A 20,249-nucleotide genomic window follows, 5' to 3' on the forward strand; every position below is an offset into this window, starting at 1 on the left:
CATGACTTGTATCTAAGGGGTTACTTCCGGGAGCCTCTCTCTTTCCTAGCAGCTGGTGGACTAAATTCATTCAACCGAGTGACCCTCTACCAAATGAGAACGTTTGTGGTCACCGAGGCCTGCCTTCAATGCGGGGCCTGTCCCAGGTGAGTCATGCTCGTCTCAAAAGTTCCCTTTCAGGGCACCTGGTTAGCTCAGTTGGTTAAGCATCTGTCTTCAGTTCAGGTCATGCCCTGGGTCGAGGGATCACACAGCAGAGAGACTGCTTCTCCCTCTGCCTCTGCCTTTCCCCTCCTCTCATGCTCTCAATTTCTCTCTCAAATAAATAAAATATTAAAAAAAAAAGAAAGTTCCCTTTCCTTCTGAGGATTGCCACCATGACAGGCTGCCGTCCCAAAGTGGTCACCGTCCCTCCAGAATTGTGAAATTCCATGGGCAAATAGGTGTGACAGGTTTGGGACATGGGGCAGGGAGATGCCTTCTGTCAGGGGACACAGGTCCCTGTGGGCCCCGGAGCTGCTGAGTCAACCTCGGGCCCTGCAAACACTCTCCTGGGGCCCTGCGGGGTGGTGGCGACCTTTCCTCCCTGGGGCGTCCTCCCGGAAACTACCTTTGGATCTGAGTTTTTTTTAACCTTTCTCCAATCCTTTCCTGGTACAGGGTACTCTGCCACAAAATACTAAATCAGAATTTAAATAAGTATTAATTTCCACGACCAATTTAAACCCATATTCTTTTCTTTTTTTTTTTTTTTTTTAGATTTTATTTATTTATCTGTCAGAGAGAGAGAGGGAGAGAGAGTGAGCACAGGCAGACAGAATGGCAGGCAGAGGCAGAGGGAGAAGCAGGCTCCCTGATGAGCAAGGAGCCCGATGTGGGACTCGATCCCAGGACGCTGGGATCATGACCTGAGCCGAAGGCAGCTGCTTAACCAACTGAGCCCCCCAGGCGTCCCTTAAACCCATATTCTAATTTCTGGTTTTGTTTGTTTTTCAGTAGACCCCACACCCAGCACAGAGCTCAACACAGGGCCTGTACTGTGACCTTGAGCTCAGGACCTGAGCGGAGATCAAGAATCAGACACAACCGGCCGAGCCAGCCAGGCGCCTCTCTGATTTTGGGTTCTTATCCTGAGTGCACTTTTCAGGGTCCACGTCCATCTCAGTAGCAATCAAGAGGAACCAAGCTCTGGCTCCCACAGGGCGACGGGGGTAAGGTCCACCCTTCTGGGTCCTGCTCGTTCCTCACAGCAAGGGCCTTGGTGGCTAGGGACAGCCCCGCGCCCAGGGAGGCCAGTCCGGCTCAGGCACATGCCTTCCCCCAGGCGGGGTCCTAGCCAGCTCTGGAACCCCGCCTCTGCTCTCCGTTCCCTCCGTACCCCACAGCTGCAGCAATACCCACCCGTGCGCGGGGTCCACCACGATGGCGCGCGGCTTGGAGCCTTTCTCCTTGAAGAGTGTCTTTCTCTTCACACCCTTGGTGTCAGCCACGGAGACGGTGCCCAGGATGGAGTCTGTCCAGTATATGTTGCTGTGGACCCAGTCCACAGCCAGCCCGTCGGGGGCCTGGACGCCCTCGCTGATGATGGTGTCATAGGTGGAAAAGCTGGGGGCTCTGTCGATCTGGGTGCTGGCGGGGAGGGGGGAGAGCGTCAGTGCGAGGGCCCTATTTCACCCGGGGTTGGGGCTGGGGGCGGCTCCGAGGCTCACCTGTAGATCTTCCTCTGGGACAGGTCAGACCAGTAAATTCTGTTGCTGGCCACCTCTGTGTCCAGGGCCACAACGTTCTTCAGGTTCGGGATGAGGCTGGTGTATTCGCTGCGGTCCAGGGTCATCTTCCTCACCTCGTGGCGGTTGGTGAAGAAGAGGTAGGCGATGTCACCTGGAGATGAAGGAAGGATGCTCAGGGCAGCAGAAGGGACCCCCGACTTTTGCCTGTCAACCTCTGGGGTCCGGCTGAGCCAGAGGAGACTCTCAGGATGGGCTGGGAAATGCCTTGCGGGCGGATGAGCCATGTGGTTCTGGTGCTCAGACGTCCTGGGCCTTGCGGAGACCAAAGGGACAGCCCGTCCCTGAGCCGGCCATCTCCTCTTGCCTGCTGACTGACCCTGGTGCTTCCCCGGGGGGCCCCCCTGGCTGCCATGCTACCCCTCTTCTTAGGAACCATAACAACCGATCTTCTCGATGGTGATCATCTCCTACTGGGTTGGCCCCACCATACTTATATGGTAATAAAACCTACATGGATAATAAAACCTGGGGATGCCTGGGGGGCTCAGTCAGTTAAGCATCTGCCTTCAGCTCAGGTCATGATTCCAGGGTCCTGGGATCGAGTCCCACATCAGGCTCTCTGCTCAGCAGAGAGCCTGCTTCCCCCTCTTCCTCTACCAGCCTCTCTGCCTACTTGTGATCTCTTTCTCTCTGTCAAATAAATAAATAAAATCTTTAAAAAAAAACAAACAAACATACATATGAGGGGACTGACGCTCAGAGAGGGGAAGGGACAAGCCCAAGGTCACACCAGCTGGTCAGTGGCAGAGCTGGGATTCAAATCCAGGCTGCCCGGACTCTGGGGGGCTCTGTTGTAACTATGACACCAATATTCACCGACAGGCTAACGGTGTGTACAACTGACCTCACTCAGAACAGCCCTTCCCATGATACCGCTCATACTCCTGGGAAGGCGTCTGTGTAGACACCGGCCCACACAGATCAGAGCAAAAGTGAAACCTCAAACCCTGGGGGGTTCGTGAACTCAGTCCCTGGTTTTCCCCAGAACCAGGAAACACATGGCGGTGTGACAGAGTGCGGCCATGGAACCATGACAAAAGGGACGACAACGGGGAGGAAGTCTTCAAAGCTCAAGCAGACCCTTGAGGAAACGGAAGGCAATCTAAAATATTTCTGCAAACTCGTCCCTCCTTGGAGTCACATTGGAGGGCGGAACAGGACGCAAAGCAAAGGGAGTTTATCCACAGGTCAACTCCCCGAGGACGGCTGTGCCTCCAAACACATGGGCTCTTTTCACCTTGGGGTTTCTGAGAATCAGTGCCTGGTCACAGTGCTCATCTCAACTTTAGGTAGAAAAGAAACCTGGGGCACCTGGGTGGCTCAGTGGCTTAAGCCTCTGCCTTCAGCTAGGTCATGATCTCAGGGTCCTGGGATCGAGCCCTGCATCGGGAGCCCTGCATGGGGGGGGAGGGCGGTCTCTGCTCAGCGGGGAGCCTGCTTCTCCCTCTCTCTCTGCCTGCCTCTCTGCCTACTTGTGATCTCTCTCTCTGTCCAATAAATAAATAAGTAAGATCTTTAAAAAAAAAAAAAAGGAAAAAGAAAAGAAACCCAACTATTCCTGCGTTTGGTTTCCTCCGGAGTGACTGATTATACCTTGGGCTCTCTGAAGTCAATTTGCTTTTTGGGTACAGGTTCCTCTAAGTGAGTAAGAACAGCTGGTGGGGGGATGGGTCCTTCAGGCCTCGGCTTTTCCTGTCCTCTGAAGCCATGCGGGAGGCTGGGGGCTGCAAACTAGATCTCCTGCCATTGACCTGTGTCCACAGGAAAGCAGGACACGCCGAGGCATGCTCCTGGCAAGTTCCCGACAGCGCTGCTCAACCAGCTGCCAGAGGTCTTGGGAGGACACAGTTGGCCCCAGCCCTCACCCAGCGGGCTTTGGAGTTGGTGCAAAGTTCCTGTGATGAAACTCCCCAGGGCATCAGCTCTTGGCACAGGCCCCCGCAGGCCCCGCCCCACACTCACCCACAGCCTTGCAGGCCTTGGTGTGCGGGTCCAGCTGGAAGCCCTTCTCACAGTCGCACTTGTAGCTGCCCTCGAGGTTCACGCACAGCTGGCTGCACACATCGGGGTCCTGACACTCGTCGATATCTGCAAGTCAGGACACACGAAGGCATTTGGGGCTTCCTCCCCATGGGGTGCTGATGGAGTAATGGAGCCATGCCTCCCGATGGCAAATGGGGACAGCCCAGGCCCTTTGGGGACGACCCCTAGAGCCATGGTCTTGGTGACCAGCAGGTTCAGAAATAAAAACTCAGAAACAGCCAAGCTTTGTCTCCAACAATGACCTTGACCTCACCGTTCACCCCAGGGGAGCAGCCCCCAGGGAGAAGCTGCATCAGCCGTCAACAGAGATTACTTTCTTAATTATTCATCCCCAAAGGCAAGAACCCCGTGCCCCTCCAGGGCCAAGCCTGCAGGGATGTTCTGGGCATCTGGCATTTCATTAAATCCTCCTAACAGGCCCACGAGGTCAGCACTGCTGTCATGCCCACTGAACAGGTGGGGAAACAGGCACTGGGGGTCTGGCCACCCCATGAGGAGAAAGGGACGGAGAGGCCAGGAGCCCACCCTGCTGGGGAATCACCTTCGCATCTTCGCTGGTCCACCAGCCGGAAACCCTCAGGACACAAGCACTCGTAGCCCACCTTGAGGTCATTGCAGATGTGGGAACAACCGCCCTTGTTGTCCAGACACTCGTTGGTCCCTGTGCCAGGTGGGGGGAGGGGGACGAAAGCAGAGACTGGTCACACTCAGCTCGTCGGCACCCCTGTACCATCTCCTCACCCTTATAATGATTGCTACTATGACTGGGGGACCAGGAAACTGCCATGTCCCCTAGGAGGACTTAGCACAATCCCCATCATTTGCAGCGCCAGGAGGGAACCCGGAGGATATTCCACTGAGTGAACGCTATGGGTAGAGAAGGACAAACACTGCAGGATTCACTCCTAGCACATTCCCAGTGGAGTCAAAATCAGAGACAGGAAGTAGATGGGCGGCTGGCCTGGGTAGGGGAGGGGATGGGGAGTCAGCGCTTCCTGGGGCAGAGGTTCAGTGTGGGAAGATGAGAAAGTTCTGGAGACGGATGGTGGGGATGGCTGCATGATCATGTGAGTCTGCTTAATGTCACTGAACTGGACGCTTAAAAATGGTTAAGATGGGGGCGCTTCAGTGGCTCAGTGGGTTAAGTCTCTTCTTTCGGCTCAGGTCATGATCTCAGGGTCCTGGGATCGAGCCCCGCATCAGGCTCTCTGCTCCGCAGGGAGCCTGTTCCCCACCCACCTCTGCCTGCTTCTCTGCCTACTTGTGATCTCTCTCTCTCTCTCTCTGTGTCAAATAAATAAATAAATAATTTTTAAAAAAATGGTTAAGATGGTAAATCCTACTTTTTTTTTGATAACATATTTCAAAATATTCTTGATTATAAAAAACTAAAAAACCATGTTCCACAGTTGCATGTACTAACTCCCCAAAACGATACAGGTAGCTGAACTATAACTGTGGAAACCGAGGCCTGGCCAGACTCCAAGACCTGCCCCAGATCACAGTGCTGGACCAGGCCCGGGGCGCTCGGCGCTGGCACCCATGCCCTGGCTCTCTTTACAGGGCTTCGGCCCATGCCAGCCTACCAATCTGTTCCTGCATGGCCCCAAAGCTAAGAATGCTTTTTATTGTTTTTAAACAGTTGAAAAGAAAAATAAGGATCAAAAGTAAAACAGTATTTTGTGCCCCATGGACGGTTCAGACTTCAGTGTCCGTGATAAGGTTTGCTTGGAGCGCAGCCACAGGCGTTCATGTGCGCATGTGCATTTGTACGCCGTCTTCCGCCTGCAACTCAGCTCCTGCTGAACTGCTGCGACAGACCGTACAGCTGGTCAAGTCCTCAATATTTACATGGCCACAGGTTACGGTGCACTGCTGAAACTTGACAAGCATCGCAACAGCCAACCCACAGCAGCCCTAGGATGTTGGGCCCTTACTGTCCCATCCTACAGATGTGAACACTGAGGTTTCTCCCCCAGGACCCCATGTCTGTGTTGCTGCAGAGCTAAAGCACTCACAGGCAGGGGTGGGCAGGAGACTTGCAGCCCCACAGCATAGCCACGTCTGGGTCCCAGCCCCAGCTCCCCATAAGACCCAGAGAGCTGTCTGCACCCGGGGGGTGGGGGGTGCTCACCACACTCCCTGAGGGGCTCGTCCGACCAGTCCCGACAGTCCCTGACCGAGTTGCACACTTTGTCCAGCGTGATGCATTCGCCGCTGTGGCACTTGAACTTGCTGGGCCCCTCGCACAGTGTCACTAAGAGCCAAAGAGGACGGTCAGGTACTTCCGAGACGTTCATGTACACGAGATGATATGTAAATGTGTTCATAATTAAGATGTAACAGTGTACTTACTGTCATGGAAATAAACACTGAAGAATGGTAAAGGTGGTAAGTTTTTTCTGTTAGATGTTGTTTACCACGATTGTCAAAAATTACATTATCAGAATTTAACTTCTTGTTCACAAAAGTTTGTTTGGGGGGGGGCACCTGGGTGGCTCAGTTGGTTAAACGTCCAACTGGATTTCAGTCAGATCAAGATCTCAGGATTGTGAGATCGAGTCCCGCCTTGGGCTCTGCACTGGGCGTGAAGCCTGCTTAAGATTTCTCTTATCTCCCTCTCCCTCCCCGCCCTCATACACTCTGTCTCTAAAAATAAATAAACGGGCACCTCGGTGGCTCATTTGGTTAAGTGACTGCCTTCGGCTCAGGTCATGATCCTGGGGTCCCAGGATTGAGTCCTGCATCGAGCTCCCTGCTCTGCAGGGAGTCTGCTTCTCCCTCTGACCCCCACCCCACGCTCTCTCATATAAATAAAATCTCAAAAAATAAATAAATAAGGGCGCCTGGGTGGCTCAGTCATTAGGCATCTGCCTTCAGCTCAGATCATGATCCCAGGATCCTAAGATCCAGCCCCGCCTCAGCCTCCCAGCTCAGCAGGGAACCTGCTTCTCCGTCTCCCACTCCCCCTGCTTGTGTTCCCTCTCTCGTTGTGTCTCTGTCAAATAAATAAGTAAAATCTTTAAAAAAATAAATAAATAAAGGAAAATAAAAACTTTAAGAATCATAAATAAGGGGCGCCTAGGTGGCTCAGATGGTTAAGCGTCTGCCTTCTGCTCAGGTCATGATGCCAATATCCAGGGATCCAGCCCCACAGCAGGCTCCTGGCTCAGCGGCGAGTCTGCTTCTCCCTCTCCCTCTCCCCCTGCTCATGCTCTCTCTCTCTCTCTCTCTCTCTCTCTCTGTCTCAAATAAATAAATAAAATCTTTAAAAAAAATTGTTAAAAGAACAAATAATAAAAAAATAAAATTATTCTCCTTATGTTCCATGATTTTACCACAATTAAAACAATTTTTAAGTGAATTCTGCTGATAAATAACAGGGTTGCTCCTAGTGTCCCGCCGTTAGGCCGGTGCTGCTCCCTAAACTCCGAAGCCCGCCTCCTGGTTACAGGTGCGAGTTTCTCCCAGGGTCACTCCCAGGAGTGGAAATGTCACACCATGAGCACAGGACAGTGCTTTACCTGCTGAGTTCAAAGACAGAAGCCCTGTATACTTTGGCCTCATTAGAATCTCACAGTCCTGAAACAGATGCTTTCGTGATGCTCATTGGTCAGATAAATGGAAGTGAGGTTCAGGGAGGTCAAGTAACTGGCCCGAGGACACACAGCGGGCACGGGGCTGCCCCGAGAGGAGCTTACCGTTGATGCATCCAAGCTCGTCGCTCGAGTCCTTACAGTCATATTCCCGGTCACACTGCCGGCTGCCATGGATACAGGTCCCGTCTGAGCACTGGAACTCATCAGGCCGGCATGTGGCCACAGCTAGGAAAGACAGGGCACATGCTGGTTTCTCTCAAGGAGCAGCGGGGGGGAAAAAACAAACAACCTACCAGCTTTGAAGCAACAATGTCCTGCCTGCCTCGGGCACCAGGGAAAGCAGATAACAAGAAAGATTTCAGATGTGGGGAAAAAACAAGTCCCACCACTTCCATGGGCAGGAGACAGTGGCTTATCCATTTTATCTGCTTCCCATCCGAAGAAAAAGTCTTCAGGGAACACCTGTCTTCACATTCTAAATTTTAACCAATGTAGTCTAATTTCTTTCTTTCTTTTTTTAAGGTGGGGGAAGGGCAGAGGGAGAGAGAGAGAATCTTAAGTAGGTTCCATGCATAGCACGGAGCCTGACGCAGGGGTCAATCTCCCAACTCTGAGATCATGACCTGAGCTGAAATCAAGAGTCGGACCGAGCCACCCAACCACCCCTAATCTATGTAGTTTTAGATTTTCTTTTATGGCAGTAGGTACTCTTTTCCTCAAAGAAGAAGAATCCCAGACAATCATAACTAAAGCCACAGAGCAAAGTTTGAAAAATAAGAAAGTGGGGGGAGCACCCTAACAGCACCACTGAGTTTTCCTGGAGTTTCCTCCAATCTTTTCACATCTACATTTCTGAGAACACAAAAATAATTTTTTTAAAGATTTTCAGTCATCTCTACACCCAGTATGGGGCTTGAACTTACAACCTTGAGATCAAGAGTCACATGCTCTACTGACAGAGCCAGTCAGGCTCCCCAAGAACACATGATTTGTAAACACCTGGCAGGGCCGACAGGCCACTCTCAGCAGAAAAGCAACGGCGCGTTCCCCAGTTAGAGGCAGACCGGATAGCGACAAATTCGGTCAGTGCCACTGCGTACAGCACAGTCTAACACTGTGAAGCAGGACAAATGTGCAGGAGAGGACACCGAGGACAAAAGACAAATTTTTTATTTTCACAGGTGTGTGTCCTCCGATTAGTCACCCCTCCTAGGCCTCAGTTTCCCCATCTGTAAAGAGTGGGGAAAGCCTGCTCACATAATGAGGATTAAGGGAGTTTGTGTTGAGTTTTAGTGCACACTGTATACAGTCATCCATTATTTTAAAATGTGACTTTTAGGGGTGCCTGGGTGGCTCAGTGGGTTAAAGCCTCTGCCTTCAGCTCAGGACATGATCTCAGGGTCCTGGGATCGAGCCCCACATTGGGCTCTCTGCTCATCAGGGAGCCTGCTTCCTCCTCTCTCTGCCTGCCTCTCTGCCTACTTGAGATCTCTGTCTGTCAAATAAATAAATAAAATCTTTAAAAATAAATAAATAAATAAAATGTGACTTTTAGGGGTGCCTGGCAGGCTCTGTTGGAAGAGTGTGCAACTCTTGATCTCTGGGTTGTGAGTTTGAGCCCCAGGTGGGGTGCAGGGATTACTAAAAGCAAAAGAAAACAAAACAAAAAAAACAAACAAAAAAACGCCATAAACTTAAAAAAAAAAAAAAAATTTTTTTTTTTTTTTTTTTTTAAAGTGATTCTTAAAAAGTCTAATACCATCTACACCGAGATTACAATTCTATGAAAACAGTGCACAGGGGCAAAGGTACCAAAGAAACTGGGACATGAAAACACGTTCTAGGTTCACAGGAGCTCCGCCGCTGGCTTGGAAGTAACGGTGCCCCTTCAGGAATGACGGACTCGGGGCCAGGGTCTGGGTAGCACAATCCTTTATCTTCACGGCCCCCAACATGGGAGCCGCTCACCACATGCGGCTACTTAACTTTCAATTCACAGAAGTGAACCAAAACAAAATATTCCCTTCTTCGCTTGCACGAGCTCCCGCACTGGGCGATGCCGACGTGGGAGGTCTCCACCGCCCCCAGAAAGTTCAGTGGCATGGTGCGGACTCCAGTCAAAAAAGCCTGCCAAGGCCAAAGCTCTTGCCCCATTCCATGGGGAAAGAGAACACAGTGCAGGGAGGCGTAGTCCTTGGCCAGAGGTCACCCACCAGGCCTGGAGCCCAGGATCCTGTCTGGACGAAGATAGTATTGCAGCTGTGACTTGCTCCCCTGGTCAAAAAAAGGGTGAACTCGGGGCGCTTGGGTGGCTCAGTGGGTGAAAGCCTCTGACTTCAGCTCAGGTCGTGATCCCAGGGTCCTGGGATCAAGCCCCAAGTCGGGGCTCTCTGCTCAGCAGGGAGCCTGCTTCCTCCTCTCTCGCTGCCTCTTTGCCTACTTATGATCTCTCTGTCAAATAAACAAATAAAATCTTAAAAAAAAAGGGGGGTGGTGAAATCCACACTATTTGGAGTTAAAGACAGGGTCTCTGTTTATGGAGGCTTGCTCCTCCCTGTGATTGGGAACACGGGCAGAAACACAGAAGACTGAAATTCCTGCGGCGGGACTTGGCATTGTCTAAGCACAGAAAGGCCGACCCATCCCACCCCAGGGGGAGCACAGGGCCAGGGGAGAGGACCTCCCGCGCAGTGCCCTTACTGCAGTTCTCCTCGTCGGACTTGTCCTTGCAGTCGGGGCCCCCGTCACAGCGCCAGCTGGAGTGGATACATTCGCCGCTCTGGCAGTGAAACTCAAGGGTGGAGCACGGGCCGTTGTCGTATTGGGGGACTGACAGCTTGCGGCCCTCGCAGTGCTGCGGCCACTCATCTGAGCCGTCCTTGCAGTCGGGGTCACCATCACAAGCCCACAGCTCGGGGATGCAGGCTGAGTTGTTGCACTGGAAGTTGGCAGGGCCACAGGTGGGCACAGGGCAGGACGCCTCGTCAGACCCGTCCAAACAGTCCCGGTCCGAGTCACAGACAAAGTCCAGGGCGATGCACTTCCCATCCTGGCAGCGGAACTCGTTCTGGGAGCACGTCTTGGGTACTGCAGGGGTGGGTGGGAAAGGACAACCCGGTCACCAGAGAGTCCCCTCTTCTCATGAACAGACATTTTATAGATGAGGACACTGAGTCCAGGAAAGCCCAGACCTCAGTCGGAGACCCTGCAGAGGCCCCCGGATAGGAAACCCCTGCAAGGTCAGCCTCCCCAGCCCACTCCTGGGGCCCCTCTGTGCCTCAGTTGCCCCATTTGTACCTGGGCCAGGCCCAAGGGAAGCATTATTTAAGAGTCTGCTGTTGGGACACCCGGGTGGCTCAGTTGTTAAGCGTCTGCCTGCAGCTCAGGTCACCATCCCAGAGTCCTGGGATCGAGCCCCGCATTGCTAAGTGGGGAGCCTGCTTCTCCCTCTGCCTGCGGCTCTCTCTGCTTGTGCTCAAGCTCTTGCTCTCTCTGACAAACAAATAAAAAAATCTAAAAAAAAAAAAGTTTGCTGTTATTATTAAAAGAAACACCTGCCAAAATGTGGTGATTGTGGGACATGAAGGAGGTGCTGGCCACCACTGCAGTGGTGCTCATTTTGTAATATGTATGTGTATCCAATCATCACCTACTCCTTTTTTTTTTTTTTTTTTTTTTTGAGAGAGAGAGAGTACACACAAAGCGGGTGGGAGAAGCAGAGGAAGAGGGAGAGAGAGAATCTTAAGCAAACTCCACGGCCAGCACAGAGCCTGCTTGATCCTGAGATCATGACCCGAGATGAAACCAAGAGACTGAGCTACCCAGGTGCTCCCCCCATCCAAAAGAATTTTTTTTAAAAGATTTTATTTATGTATTTGACAGAGATCACAAGTAGGGAGAGAGGCAGGCAGAAAGTGGGGGAGGGGGAAGCAGGCTCCCCGCCGAGCGGAGAGCCAGATGCAGGGCCAGTTCCCAGGACTCCGAGATCACAATCTGAGCCAAACGCAGAGGCTTAACCCATGAGCCACCCAGGCACCCCCAAAAGGATTTTTTAAAAAGTGGTGGTTGGGGGCATCTGGGTGACTTGGTTGGTTGAACAGTTGTGTGTCCAACTGCTGATTTCAGCTCAGGTCCTGATCTTACCACGATCTCAGCCCCACACCAGGCTCCACGCTCAGCACAGAGTTGGATTTGGGTTCTCTGTCCCTCTCCCTCCCACTCACTCTCTCAAATAAGTAAGTAAAATCTTTAGGGTGTGGAAAAAAAAGAAACTGGCAACTTAAAAAAAAAATTTCTTTTTTTAGGGGTGCCTGGGTGGCTCAGTTTGTTGGGCAACTGCCTTCAGCTGGGGTCCTGATCCCAGGGTCGTGGGATCGAGCCCTGCATTGGGCTCCCTGCTCGGTGGAGAGCCTGCTTCTCCCTCTACCTGCTACTCTACCTGCTTGTGCTCTCTGTCAAATAAATAAATAAAATTTTAAAAAAATTTTATTTTTTTAAATTAATTCTCCCCCCCAATCTACTCTTTAAACTTACATAATGTTGTATGTCAATTATATCACAATAAAGCTGGAAGGCAAAACAAGGTACGTGGGAAAAGAACAACACTCCATTCTATTTCTAAATGTTCCCCGAGGAGGTGTTTCGTTAGGCGACCATTAAGCCCAGTGAGACACACATTTCTCAAGTGAATGTATGTGAACACACGCATGTTGCTTTTTTAATTATTATTTTTATGGATTTTTAAATTTTCTGAACTTGAAGATCTGACATTATCTTATTTAAATTTTTCCCGCTTATTTTTCTCAGAGCCCTACTCCATTAAAAAACAAAACAAAACAAAACTCTACAACTCAGTAACTAACTAACTAACACTGCAGAGCCAAGACAGACACTCCGCTCTCCAACGTGCCTCCTCCTCCGGGACTCTTGGCCCTGTTTCTCCCCAGAAGCCACAACCCAGTGAAGCTTTCCTCTTCCTGGTGGTCAGCTGAGCGATATGGTCTCAGCCGATGACACCTACTGTGTGCTCAGCCGCCCAGGGTGGCTGGTGGTGGTCACAGTGGTTCACCAGTGACGGGCCACACGGTTGGGGTCAGGGGACACTTGGCAGGGACAGCCTGAGTATGCTGACCACCCTAATAGGTGGCACCAACCCTATGCCCTGCATTGTTGTGTGGGCAAAGTAGGGTTCAAATGCACAAGGGGGCTTGGTGGAAGCTTCTAGAAGAAGGACTGAAGAGCCAATCCGGAGCTCAGCTGGGGCAGGACGGCCTGGACAGCAACTGTAACTGCAGCCCGGGGACCGGGACGGCAGGGACCCAGTGGGGCCAGTGCACGGCTGTGGGGGAAGGGAACAACTTACAACAGCCTTGCTCGTCCGAGCCATTCTCGCAGTCCACCTGGCCGTCACATCTCCAGAACTGAGGGATGCAGCGGTTGACACGGCCTCCGCAGCTGAAGTCCCCCGACTTACAGGTGACAGACACTGTGGGAGAAACGGGACTGAGACTTTCCTCCCCCAATCGGTCACTCCAGACCCCGCTTCGCAGAACAAAAAACAGTTTTCAGAAACAGGGTGCCAAGCCCAACTTTCTGGGCCCCCTCCCAAAAAATCAGACATAAAGGGATGGAAACCTTAGAAGGAGAGAGAGGTGATGGCTGTACAGTACCATGACCATATAAATATCACTGAACTGGTTCCTTTAAAATGGTTAATTTTACGTTATGTGAATTTCACCTCATTTTTTTTTTTTGAGCTTGCAAAGTTCCAGAAATATTGCTTCCCCCAAGTCCCAATTCACGGCTGAACACATCAGCCTGCTGGCTGCTGTTCACCTGTCTGTCACCCACTCTCATCAAAAAGGGCAGGAAGTGTGTCACGCCCAAAGGGGACTCACTGCAGGTCTCCTGGGACTCATCTGAGGCATCTGGGCATTCGGCGCTCCCGTCACAAACCCACTTGTAGGAGATGCACTTCCCATCTTGGCACTGGAACTCGTTTCTGCCACATCTGTCTTCCACTGAGAGAGAAGGGAAGAGGAAGGACCATTCAGCGCCAGAATCGGAAACTGACAACACCACCTGTGTGTTTCTATTTCCTGCCAGCTGCAGAATGAACCAGAAATAGAATCTGATCCTTCCCAGGAAATAAAACACACACAACACATCTCATGAACCACAAGTGCAGCGGAGGATGCAAAGAACAGATCTAGAAGAGTGACTTGCCCACGGTGTGTGAAACTTGACATAACGGTTGTTGAGTCCAGTGTATGAACTCACTGAGGTAGGAAACAAGATCATCTAACATCCCTGCCCATGAAAAATGAAAATGATTTAAATGATTTAACATATTACAAACCTGTACTGGCAACAGTAATGAGGAAAATTGAGAGTGTGAAATCATTCAGCAGAAGGAAAAATGAGGGGTCAACTCCAATAGGCAGGGAGGAAATATAAAGAGATAAAAATTATGAGAAATTATGAATACAGAGGTCAGAGAACAGATGCTGGAGCAAAAATAATCATAAAATGGAAGGTCAGATCAAAAGAAATGGAACAGAGACAGTAGCAAAAGACATAATAAGAGCAACTTTTTCTAGGAAAGCAAAGACTCAGATTTTTTTTTTTTAAGGATTTTATTTATTTGACAGAGAGAGAGCACAAGCAGGGGGAGTGGCAGGCAGAGGGAGAAGCAGGCTTTCCACTGAGCAGGGAGCCCAAGGTGGGACTCGAACCCAAGCCCCTGGCATCATGACCTGAGGAGCTGAAGGCAGAAGCTTAACTGACTGAGCCACCCAGTCATCCATAAAGACTCAGATTTTTTTTTTTTAAGATTTTTATTTATTTATTTGATAGAGATTACAAGTAGTCAGAGAGGTAGGCAGAGAGAGAGGAGGAAGCAGGCTCCCTGCCAAGCAGAGAACCTGATGTAGGGCTCAATCCCAGGACCCTGAGACCATGACCCGAGCAGAAGGCAAAGGCTTTAACCCACTGAGCCACCCAGGTGCCCCAAAGACTCAGATTTTTAGGTAAAAATGAGGACAAGTAAACTTGAGGGTAATTTCCTAAAACCCGTTGATTTTTGCATTTTGGAAAAGAGAGCATAGTAATATTGACTGCATTTTGTCTTAAATATTATACTTTGATTCAGAATGCACAGTTCTATGTGCACGGGAATAAAGCAAACTTTTGTTATTAGTGATACCTGGTAATAAAAAGCTTTTAATCTCTAAGTATAAACTTTGATGCCCAATGTAAAATAAAACAATGTGGCCAATAAAAATTATGATCTGGTTTTTCTCATCATGGTTTATGAATAAATAAGCAAACAGGACCAAAATAAAAAACAGAAGAAGCAGGATTTTCCTATTGTCAGATGTTCTGTAGGCAAATACAGGTATGTTAAGTTTTGACTGATGGCTACAATTTTCTTTTTTTTTTAAGATTTTATTTATTTGACAGTGAGAGAGACACAGTGAGAGAGGGAACACAAGCAGGGGGAGTGGGAGAGGGAGAAGCAGGCTCCCCGCCAAGCGGAGAGCCCGATGTAGGGCAATCTAGGACCCTGGGATCATGACCTGAGCCGAAGGCAGACGCTTAACTAAGCCACCCAGGTGCCCCGATTATTATAAGTTCAATTATGTACGTTATTATATATTATTATAAGTTCCAATTATTATAAGTTCCATTCTTTTTGTTTTTAAGATTTTTATTTATGTATTGGACAGAGATCACAGGCAGGCAGAGAGAGAGGAGGAAGCAGGCTCCCCACCCAGCAGAAAGCCCAATGCGGGGCTCAATCCCAGGACCCCAGACCATGACCTCAGCCAAAGGCAGCCGCCCAACCGAGAAACCCAGGCGGCCTGCACAAAGGTACTTAATGAATACATGATAACGTGAAGAAGAAATCACATCTCCAGAAATTTATTCCACAGCTGGGAAAATCTTCCAGACAAAAAGAACAGGAAAGCATACAGGCGCCTGACTGGCTCAGTGGGTAGAGCATGTGACTCTTGATCTTGGGTTTGAGTTTGAGCCCCATTTGGGTATAGAGATTACTTAAAAATAGAATCTTTGGGACGCCTGGGTGGCTCAGTTGGTTAAGCGGCTGCCTTCGGCTCAGGTCATGATCCCAGCGTCCTGGGATTGAGTCCCACATCGGGCTCCTTGCTCGGCAGGGAACCTGCTTCTCCCTCTGCCTCTGCCTGCCTCTCAGCCTACTTGTGATCTCTCTCTCTCTCTGACAAATAAATAAATAAAATCTTAAAAAAAAAAAATAGAATCTTTAAGGGGCGCCTGCGTGGCTCAGCGGTTAAGCCTCTGCCTTCAGCTCAGGTCGTGGTCCCGGGGGCCTGGGATCGAGCCCTGCATCGGGCTCTCTGCTCAGCGGGAAGCCTGCTTCCTGTTCTCTCTCTGCCTGCCTCTCTGCCTACTTGTGAGCTCTGTCTGTCAAATAAATAAAAAATATCCTAAAAAATGTGAGATCGAGCCCTGGATTGGGCTCTATGGTCAGCGTGTGTTTGAGATTCTCCCTCCCTCTGCCCTCAGCCCTGCCCAGGTGCTCATGTGCTCACGCTCTCTCTCTCTCAAGGAAACAAATCTTAAAAACAAAAACAAAAAAAAACCCCGGCCTTCCCTGCCCTAACTTCTCTGTCCTAGGATTTAAAATCCTAGGAAGCTATCACGAAAAATATATATTTTTTAAATATTTATAAACTTTTTTTAATAGATTCTATTTATGTATTTGACAGACAGAGATCACAAGTAGGCAGAGAGGCAGGCAGAGAGAGAGGAGGAAGCGGGCTCCCCGCTGAGCAGAGAGCCCAATGCAGGGCTGGATCCCAGGGCCCTGAGATCATGACCTGAGCCAAAGGCAGAGGCTTTAACCAACTGAGCCACCCAGGTGCCCCTAAAGTGTTAAGTATTTTTAGCTCATCTTGTTCAACATCTTGCTTTTCTGTGGAATTTATTTTACGATGTACCTAATACAGTAGCAGTAGTCTACATGAATAATTATATTGGGGAGAACATAGCGGGTTTTTTTTTGTTTTGTTTTTTGTTTTATTTTATTTTTTTTTAAGATTTTATTTATTTATTTGACAGAGATCACAAGTAGGCAGAGAAGCAGGCAGAGAGAGAGGAGGAAGCAGGCTCCCCGCCGAGCAGAGAGGCTGATGCGGGGCTCGATCCCAGGACCCTGGGATCATGACCTGAGCTGAAGGCAGAGGCTTTAACCCACTGAGCCACCCAGGCGCCCCTGTTTTTTGTTTTAAACCAGTGGAGGTATGTGACTGAAAGAGTTTGGAAAGCAACTGGTTAAGACAATGATGAAAGACTTCAGGGCCAAATGCAACATGGATTTCTGGACTGGGTCCCGAAAGAGGAAAGGGAAAAGCTGGTGAAATCCAAATGAAGTCTAGAGTTAACAGTAATGGACCAACATTAAACTCCTAGCTTTATGCTTTGTTTTGTTTAAGACTTATTTATTAGAGGGGCCCTGGGTGGCTCAGTGGGTTAAGCCGCTGCCTTCGGCTCAGGTCATGATCTCAGGCTCCTGGGATGGAGCCCCACATCAGGCTCTCTGCTCAGCAGGGAGCCTACTTCCTCCTCTCTCTCTGCCTACTTGTGATCTCTGTTTGTCAAATAAATAAATAAAATCTTTAATTAAAAAAAAAAAGACTTATTTATTAGAGAGAGCACAAGCAGGGAGAGGGGTTGAAGGAGTGGAGAAGCAGACTCCCTGCTGATCAGGGAGCCCAACTCGGGGCTTGATCCCAGGACTCTGGGATCATGACCTGAGCTGAAGACAGAAGCTTAAATGACTGAGCCACCCAGGAGCCCCAAACTCTTAGTTTTGACAAATATACCATTGTCTGTAAGATGTTAGCATTGGGGGAATCTGGATGCGGGTTCTAAAAGAATTCTCTGCAGTATCTTTGCAACTTTTCTGTAAATCTAATATAATTCCAAAATAAAAAGGGTATTTTAGTAAGTCCTCCTTCAGGATAGGGCACCTGGTTGGCTCAGTTGGTTAACTGTCTGCCTTTGGCTCAGATTGAGTCTGACATCGGACTCCCTGCTCAGCAGGGAGTCTGCTTCTCGACCCTCCCCCCCTTCTCATGCTCTCTCTCTCTCTCTCTCTCATTCTTGCTTTCTCTCAAATAAATAAATAAAATCTTAAAAAAAAAAAAGAGTCCTTCCTTCAGGTGAAAGCTTACATATATTAGAACGCTTCTGTTCTTTAGGATGAACAAGGAGGGTCAATAAAGATTTGTGGAGCATGGGGTGGGGCAGGTGGAGAAGAAAACCTTTAGGGGTTGACATCACGGGAAACCAAGTCATTAAAATGACAAAGCTCAGGGCGCCTGGGTGGCTCAGTGGGTTAAAGCCTCTGCCTCCGGCTGGGGTCATGATCCTAGGGTCCTGGGATCGAGTTCCACATCGGGCTCTCTGCTTGGCGGGGAGCCTGCTTCCCCCTCTCTCTCTGCCTGCCTCTCTGCCTACTTGTGATCTCTGTCTGTCAGATAAATAAATAAAATCTTAAAAAAAAAAAAAAAAAAAAAAAAAAAAAGAGAAAGCTCATGCCATTCTTGGCCAAAATGGGACAACTGTGGTCTCCATCCACATTAATGTCAATACATTAGGGGGCAGAGAGTGAAGGTGACCCACGGCGGATCCAAAAGGACCTACCTAGTACTTCCTTTCCAAGCTCATGGGTATCTGGGCAGCCCTCCTTCCAGCCCATTGCCTTCCATACACACATCTGCAGACATCTGTCTTCCCCATAAATTGCTGACCTGCAAGTTTGCCTACAAGCAGCGAAGGGGGCGATGACCTTGAGATCACCAGATTTTACCAACTGTTCCCTGCCCCAAAAGCAACATGAATTACAACACTGCAGAAGGGACTTTCTCCTGCCCCTTCCACAGTGAACCTTGTGATCCATATTCTGCCTCCATGCTGAATTCCGCAAAAGTTTCACAGCCTCAGAGCCCAAATTCCTGCAGCTTGGTCCCCCGACTCTCCTAATTTTTTTCTCCCCTGCAACCATCCAGATTGCAGCTTCCTGGAAGACCCTGGGCCCAAACCATCTAGCTGTACTGCTTCTAAATCCCTGACCCGTAGAAACTGTGAGACAGTAAATGCATGTTGTAGTTGTTGCTTTTAAGATTATTTATTTTAAAGAGAGAGAGAGAGAGAGAGCATGAGTGGGAAAGGCAAATGGGAAAGGAGAGAGAACCTCAAGCAGACTCCACGATGAGTGAGAAGCCCAATGCGGGGCTCGATCCCCCAACCCTGAGATCATGACCCGACCCGAAACCAAGGAGTTGGATGCTTAACGGACTGCACCGCCCAAGTGCCCCCAAATGTGTTGTTGTTGTTGTTGTTTAAAGAGTTTATTTATTTATTTGATAGACAGAGATCGGATCTCTGTCTAGTAGGCAGAGAGGCAGGCAGAGAGAGAAGGGGAAGCAGGCTCCCTGCTGAGCAGAGAGCCTGACATGGGGCTCAATCCCAGGATCAGGACCTGAACCGAAGGCAGAGGCTTAACCCACTGAGCCACCCAGGCGCCCCTAAATGTGTGTTGTTCTAAGCCACTAAGTTTGGGGGTAATCTGCTTGACTAACAGGTAAACTTTGAAGCGGACCTTCCAAAAAACTGGGTTTTGCACCCCTAGGAGCTCCTAAAACATCCATTTCTCACTCTTCCCACACTACAGGAAAATCACCTCTTTACTTGCATGTCTCCCCACTAAATTTAAAAACCCCTGAGGGCAAGGAATGTCCTTTTCATCCTTGCAGCACCACACAGGCATGGGCCAATGCCTGACACAGTTGCAATAATTCTGTGCAATAGGTATGGGGAAAATCAGAGCCAGGTCCCTCACCACCCCACGCAAAAGGCTGGGAAAGGGGGAACACTTCTACTCTCTACCTTGTAAGAGGGTAACAGGGCAGAACCTGCAAAGTTCAAGTTAAAGTGCAAAATTTCTGGGACCTGGAAGAAATACTGGCACAGGTGCAAGACAATGCTAAGTTCAAGGAATTCCAAAGCCCTACTTAGGCGAAAAGAAGGGAACAGCTGGCGTAGTTTAAAATAGGACGGCAAGGGGCATCTGGGTGGCACAACTGGTTGAGCACCTCCAGACCCCTTATCATTTTCACCAGGCTTGGACCTGATCCTGAACCTGGGCTGAGAGCCCAGGCTGGGGACATTGGGACCCAGTTTAAAAACCACCTTCCTAGTGGCACCTGGCCACCTCCATCAGTGGGGATGGAACTCTTGATCTCAGGGTCGTGAGTTTAAGCTCCATATTGGACGTAGAGATTATTTTAAAATAAAATCTTTTTAAAAAATGCTCTTTTATTATTATTATTATTTTAAAGTTTTATTTATTTGAGAGAAAGAGGATAGAGACTGAGCAGGAGTGTGGTGCGGTGGGGAGAGGGGCAGAGGGAGAGGGAGAAGTAGGCTCCCCGCTGAGCAGGGAAACCACTTCAGGGCTCGATCCCAGGACCCCAGGATCATGACCTGAGCCAAAGGCAGATGCTTAGTGACTGAGCCACTTAGGCGCCCCCCAAAAAGCTATTTTAACTCAAATAACTATTTATTTACTTACTTTTAATTATCTAATTATTTACATACAGGCATACCTTGCAGGTTCAGTTTCCGATCACCCCAACAAAATGAGTATCGCAATAAAGCGAGTCCAATGAATTGGCCTTCTCAGTGCATACAGTAGCTATGTTTACACTAAATTACCAAAATGTGACACAGAGACATAAAGTGAGTAATAAGTGCAGGAAAAACCTCGACT

At 49.5% G+C, this 20,249-nt stretch overlaps 1 protein-coding gene across 1 annotated transcript in view; it reads right to left on the bottom strand.

Annotated features, from left to right (window-relative positions):
• LOC111162438 (low density lipoprotein receptor) overlaps positions 1–20,249 on the bottom strand; it is a 34,970-nt gene that overhangs the window by 9,951 nt on the left and 4,770 nt on the right. Inside the window, exons 2-10 of the mRNA XM_022526855.1 lie at positions 13,330–13,452; positions 12,795–12,917; positions 10,133–10,519; positions 7,535–7,657; positions 5,968–6,090; positions 4,375–4,494; positions 3,753–3,878; positions 1,710–1,881; positions 1,402–1,629 (exon numbers count right to left, since the gene is read on the bottom strand). Of these exons, the coding sequence (XP_022382563.1) occupies positions 1,402–1,629; positions 1,710–1,881; positions 3,753–3,878; positions 4,375–4,494; positions 5,968–6,090; positions 7,535–7,657; positions 10,133–10,519; positions 12,795–12,917; positions 13,330–13,452 (1,525 nt within the window). The remainder of the gene's footprint in view (positions 1–1,401; positions 1,630–1,709; positions 1,882–3,752; positions 3,879–4,374; positions 4,495–5,967; positions 6,091–7,534; positions 7,658–10,132; positions 10,520–12,794; positions 12,918–13,329; positions 13,453–20,249) is intronic.

The sequence above is a fragment of the Enhydra lutris genome, unplaced genomic scaffold (genome assembly GCF_002288905.1).
Source record: "Enhydra lutris kenyoni isolate GAN:26980312 unplaced genomic scaffold, ASM228890v2 scaffoldscaffold92, whole genome shotgun sequence".
NCBI classification, from domain to species: Eukaryota; Metazoa; Chordata; class Mammalia; order Carnivora; family Mustelidae; genus Enhydra; species Enhydra lutris.